The sequence below is a fragment of the Aptenodytes forsteri genome, unplaced genomic scaffold (assembly GCF_000699145.1).
Source record: "Aptenodytes forsteri isolate BGI_AS27 unplaced genomic scaffold, ASM69914v1 Scaffold325, whole genome shotgun sequence".
Lineage (NCBI taxonomy): Eukaryota > Metazoa > Chordata > Aves > Sphenisciformes > Spheniscidae > Aptenodytes > Aptenodytes forsteri.
The window spans coordinates 10,929-16,265 of NW_008795575.1; the positions used below are offsets into that span (position 1 = coordinate 10,929).

Below are 5,337 nucleotides of genomic sequence, written 5' to 3' on the forward strand. Positions count from 1 at the left end.
TGGAGCTCCTGGGGGCTGGAGCCGGGGCAGAGAGCTGAGCCCAGAGCCCTGTGACACCCTGCAGACGAGAGGGGTGCACCCTCTGGCTCTTCCCAGGGTGGGTCTCTGTGGATGTTAAAGGCTGTGTGGGCTCCAGGGAGGAACTGCCTTCACCCCTTCCCCCATCAGTGCAAGGGAGATGTCACTGCTCCCCTCCAGCCCCACGCCCTGGGCTTTGTTGTAGCTGCTCTGGGGTCTTTTATTGTGATTTAAAGGTAGAATTTGCTGCCTGTCCCTGTGACAACAGTTTTTCAGCCCTGCTGTTTCAGTCCAAACTCTCACGCCGCTTGCCTAGCACGTTGTCCCATGTCAGGATGGTTCTCTGTTATCTGTATCTTCCGGGCAAAGCCCCGGTTGCCCCGAGCACTCCTGCCACCACAAAGGGCCAAGGCAGGGCGGGCCAGCCTGGATGCTAACCAAAAACATGGAGCAGGAGAAAGATAAGGATAATTAAGCTGAGGCTGGTAGAAAGAGGGTGGGGGTGAAGTAGTGATGGGAGATGTACAGTCCCTGTTCCCAGATCTGCCGGACGCCTGTGGGACAGGGCTGGGGTATGGCTCCTGGTCTCTCGGTGTGTAAGAGGAGGATGTTCGTGGACCATGGGTGGTGGTTTGGGGAGTAGGCTAATTAAACTTCCTTGGCCTGTGGCCTGATGCTGTGGCGGTGGACTAGCTCTGCGAAGAGGAAACCGGTGAGCAGAGCGCGTCACAGGAAGGGGGGATCCGCTCACCCGTTTCCTTAAGGCTTCTGTGGGAAGCACTTGGCAGTGGTGGAGTCCTGACCTCTGAGTGGGATGGAGCGAAGCATGGCGGGCGCCTGCCCACGGCATGGGTCTAACCCGGACCTCTCTGCTCCCAGAGACCAACCTGAGACATACGTGCAAGAAAGTCATGGACTTGGTTAAGGACAGCCACCCCTGGTTCGGGATGGAGCAGGAGTACACGCTGCTGGGCATCAACAGCCACCCCTACGGCTGGCCTGACAATGGCTTCCCCGGCCCGCAGGGTAAGTGCTCCCTCCCTTCCCCAACCCAAATGCTCCCCTCGGCTCCCACCCTGCTGCTTAGGGGGTGCTGCCCGGTGGCAGGCATCCTGTCCCCAACCTTGGGTGCAGCTTTCCCATCGTGGCTGACACTGGGCAGGAGCCGGGATGAGGTTAGGAGCTATTTGCTGAGAGTGCTGGGTGCCCCGTGGCTCACGTGAGCCGGCTGGCAGTGCCGCTCCCACCAGACCCTGGTTGCACAAACAGCTCAGCTGCATGACTTGTTTAGCAAGGGCTGGAGAACTTGGCTGGAAAAAACCTCCTCCCCATGGCTGTTCGGGAAAGGGCCAGCACATCGTGCCCTCTTACAGTGGCGAGTGAGCCCCAGTGCCTCAGCTGCCTCCTGGGAGAGGGCCAGGGGTTTCCCAACCTGACTTAATCATCCTTTTGTGGGGACCGGCCGCTTTCAACATCTCCCTTCCCCCAGGCGGGAAGAAGATCTTCATCTGACCTGCTTGAATGAGGAAGAGCTGTATAAAAATGTGGCGAGTTTAATTTTCTAGCCATAAACAATGTCAGCTGTTGTTAGAACAATCTTGGATGCCTGATGTACTCAGAGGGTCATAGAGGTGCTGCGGGGCAGACCAAGCCAAGCTTTCCTTATCTCCTGGCCACCTCCCAGTTGATGGATGATAAGTCTTGTTTAACTGCCTAGATAAGGCCGGGGTTGCACAGATGAATTGCTCACGCTGCTGCTCCTGGAGTAGGGATTGGTGGCTCGATGCACCATGGAGGGCAACACCATTTAATTCCCATAAATCCTGTGCAGATGATGGCTGGTACCTGGGAGTGGTGGGATTATGCTGCAGTGCTGTTGTTGCTCCCGAAAGCTTTACTTGGGTGGTGACTCCTCTTTCCTTTCCAGGCCCCTATTACTGTGGGGTTGGAGCAGATAAGGTGTACGGGCGTGATATCGTGGAGTCCCACTACAAGGCATGTCTCTATGCGGGGGTGAAGATCTGTGGCACCAATGCAGAGGTGATGCCCTCCCAGGTACGTGTGGATGGCCCGGCGCAGCTCCTGTTTCCATTGATGGATATGAGTTACCATGAAGCTGGAATAACCCAGCAACTCCCAGCTCCTCTGGGATGCCAAATCCAGTGACCCCTCACATCGGTTTTGTCTAGATGGGAGCAGTTGCACTGCTAGGATGAAAATGTAACTGTTTGATTTTCTCCTAACTCACCCTGGCATGCAAATGCCTGCTTTTTGGGGTAGGCAAGCAAAATCACAGCCGAACCAAACTGCAGTGAGCTCCTTGCACAGCTCAGCCTGAGCTCTGGCAGCCTGTGCGGAGCTGGGTGCTCCCCTGCGCTTTCCTTCCCCCGTGGAGCAGGGATGCAGGGGACAACATGAGCCGGGATGGGCTGCAGGAGCAGCATGTGGAGCGACGGGTGTCTGCAACCTGCTGCTCTACCCCGGGAGCCGGGAAGCTCGGGTGGGACATGGCCTTGGGGGAGCGGCTAGGGGGGATTTGGGTTTATTTAGGAGTTAGCCGGAGGGAGACCCTGATTGCATTAGGTGGGTGGCCAGACTGACCGACGGTGATTTGGCCCTGCAGCCTGCGAATCGCTGACTCTCCCGCTGCTGATGTGACAGCGATAAGCAGGGGGCTTATCTGCAGTGCAGCTGAGGCAGGACTTTTAACAACCCTGCTGTTTGCCCTGGCTTTTTCAGGGTCCTTCTTGGCTGCTTTCTGCATCCTGGGCTCGGTCTCGGCCAGGCCATGCCAGCAGCTGTAAATGCATCACCGCCTGCTTAGTCACCGTGGGTGGCGCAACCCCGGCTCCAGCCGCGGAGGGAGCAGCCCTGGGAAGGACTAACAGGCTCCTTGTTAGTCCCGTGCCCTGTTTGCAGTGTGCGTTGGGGGATCCTGCACACCAGCACCAGCCTCAAAGGCAGGCATAGTGCTTATTTACCTCCATTTTGATTAAAAACCCTCTGATTTGCTCTATTTAGTCATGAACAGTTTATTCCCATTTTTTTTGCATGCCAAAGCTGTCCTGTTGCTTAACTTGATGTTCCTCATCCTCATTGCTGATTCCCAAGGGGTAAAGCTCAGCCATACCCCAGGCTGGCTGCCCTCGCCAGGGGCGTGGCAGGGATGTGATGGCTGGGGAGGCATGAACCTGCCCGTCCTCACGAGTGCATCCACTCGCCCCTTCCAGTGGGAATTCCAGGTGGGCCCATGCGAAGGCATCGAGATGGGAGATCACCTCTGGATGGCTCGGTTCATCCTCCACCGCGTCTGTGAGGACTTTGGGGTTGTGGCTACTCTGGACCCCAAACCAATGACTGGCAACTGGAACGGCGCCGGGTGTCACACCAACTACAGCACCGAGGAGATGCGGAGAGAAGGGGGTCTTAAGTGAGTCCTGGGGGGGTGCCTGGGATGTACCTGGGAGGTTTGGGGTGTCCTTGGCCGTGGGGCAGCTCCCCGTAGTGTGTCTGTCTCTGTACCTGGGTGGCTTGCACCAGGCAGGGCTGGGGCTGTCCCAGCTCATTTTATTTTAAAAGCAACTGGTCATATGAGAGTGTCCCCTGGGCTGTCCTCGTCCCTGCACAGAAGGAGGAGGTGACAGCCTTCCTGGCCATGGGAACACCCCCCACTGGACCTACTGACAAACCCAACCCCATTCTCCTCTCCCACAGACACATCGAAGCCGCCATCGAGAAGCTGAGCAAGCGGCACGACTACCACATCTGCGTCTACGACCCGCGGGGTGGCCGGGACAACTCCCGGCGGCTCACCGGCCACCACGAGACGTCCAACATCTTTGAGTTCTCTGCCGGTGTGGCCAACCGAGGTGCCAGCATCCGCATCCCGCGCCAGGTCGGCCAAGACGGCTATGGCTACTTCGAGGATCGGCGGCCGGCAGCCAACTGTGACCCCTACGCGGTCACCGAGGCCATCATGAGGACGACAGTGCTCAACGAGACTGGGGTGGAGACCAAGGACTATGCTGACCACTGAGGCCACGGGGTGGGTGGAGGTTATCGTTTCTACACTAGCTTCTCACGTGGGATTTGTGCCCGTGTGGTGTCCTCAGCTACAAGCTCAGACTCTTTAGGAACCTCGCTTCTGGTTTTGTGAAACGTCGCCTTAGAAGTATATATATTTTATAGTAAGAGGAAGGGGCCCAACCTATTTTCTCAACCACTTTTTTTCTGGTTCCTGGTTTTAGGTTGTATGTGGGGAGGTTTTGTTTTTTTTTTTTAAAACTTGGATTGAATTTTTTTCTGATGGACTTTTCACTGTGATGTACATAGTTCCCTACGTGGAAGCTGCAGCTGCTGCTGTTTGCAACTGGCGAGGGCGGGTGCTTTTTTTCCGTATCTCTGTTGCAAGGAAATGATAATAAATAGTTTTCCTGGCTGCGTGGCAGCCGGGTTATTCTGCGGCGGGTGCATTTTTCTGTAGCTCCTAGAGCTCCATGGAGGATTTAATTTGGGTCTTGCTGATGAGTTGCAGCCACTGAGCAGCCTGCACCAGCCCTGGGCAGGATCCTTGGGGCAGATGCCTGGAGCTGCCTTGCCCCATTTGCCGGCGGCCGAAAGGCCATCTCCCTCCATCGTGATCCCCCGAAAGGCAAACAGAGCGACGCAGCCTGAGCAAACAGCGGCCGGGGCAGCAGCTGGCGGGCATTTACACAGGGTGTGTGTCGCTGAGTCAGCAAAGCCAGCACGGCGCTGGGCACAGCGAGTGCTAGCCCTCCCCTCTGGGGATGCCTTTGGGTGAGGGAGGGGAGCCTGGGGACATCCCCCTGCTGCACCCCAAGGGTGATGCTCTGCTGAACCACAGGGACGCAGTGCAGCTCCTCGGGTTGGAGTCTCTTTACAAGGGGGGGGTCATAGATTTTATTCATGGAGCAAAACCCCCAGGTGGGAACATTTCCTTGTGGGTGGGGTGTCAACAGCATTTCTAACGGCCAGACCCTTGGGGTCCCTCCATGCTGCGACTGTGGGGAGGGGTCGGATGCAAGCACAGGGGACGGCTCTCTGGTCCCGGGGACACCTTGAACAGGCAGGTCAGGTCCCTGGGACAGACCTGCAGGATGTGACCCAGTCACCAACGGGGGGGGTCACCTGTAGGCGAGGGGAAGCAGCAGCATGAACAGACTGGGGACATCATGTCCACTCCAGTGCAGTCATGGGGATTTTGAAACTGGTTTTATGTTTATCTTTGAATCCGAAGCAGGTCACAAGCCGAAATGGAGGACCCCGAGTCCCTCCTTCAGGTCGTGGCGCTGCCAGCGG

General features: G+C 57.1%; 1 protein-coding gene across 1 annotated transcript; it reads left to right on the top strand.

Annotated features, from left to right (window-relative positions):
* The first annotated feature begins 900 nt into the window (after nucleotides 1–900).
* LOC103901382 (glutamine synthetase) lies at nucleotides 901–4,840 on the top strand. Its single transcript, XM_019472848.1, has 4 exons — nucleotides 901–1,044; nucleotides 1,946–2,073; nucleotides 3,249–3,448; nucleotides 3,733–4,840. The coding sequence occupies exons 1-4, from the start codon at nucleotides 930–932 to the stop codon at nucleotides 4,052–4,054; spliced, it is 765 nt and encodes a 254-aa protein (XP_019328393.1). The 5' UTR covers nucleotides 901–929; the 3' UTR covers nucleotides 4,055–4,840.
* The last annotated feature ends 497 nt before the right edge of the window (nucleotides 4,841–5,337 follow it).

Bases quoted from the DNA above. Each gene is read 5' to 3' on its own strand.
- LOC103901382 (XM_019472848.1), top strand. From the start codon at position 930: ATGGACTTGGTTAAGGACAGCCACCCCTGGTTCGGGATGGAGCAGGAG. The intron at 2,074-3,248 runs GTACGTGTGGAT...CGCCCCTTCCAG, and splicing joins CAGAGGTGATGCCCTCCCAG to TGGGAATTCCAGGTGGGCCC. The intron at 3,449-3,732 runs GTGAGTCCTGGG...CCTCTCCCACAG, and splicing joins CGGAGAGAAGGGGGTCTTAA to ACACATCGAAGCCGCCATCG.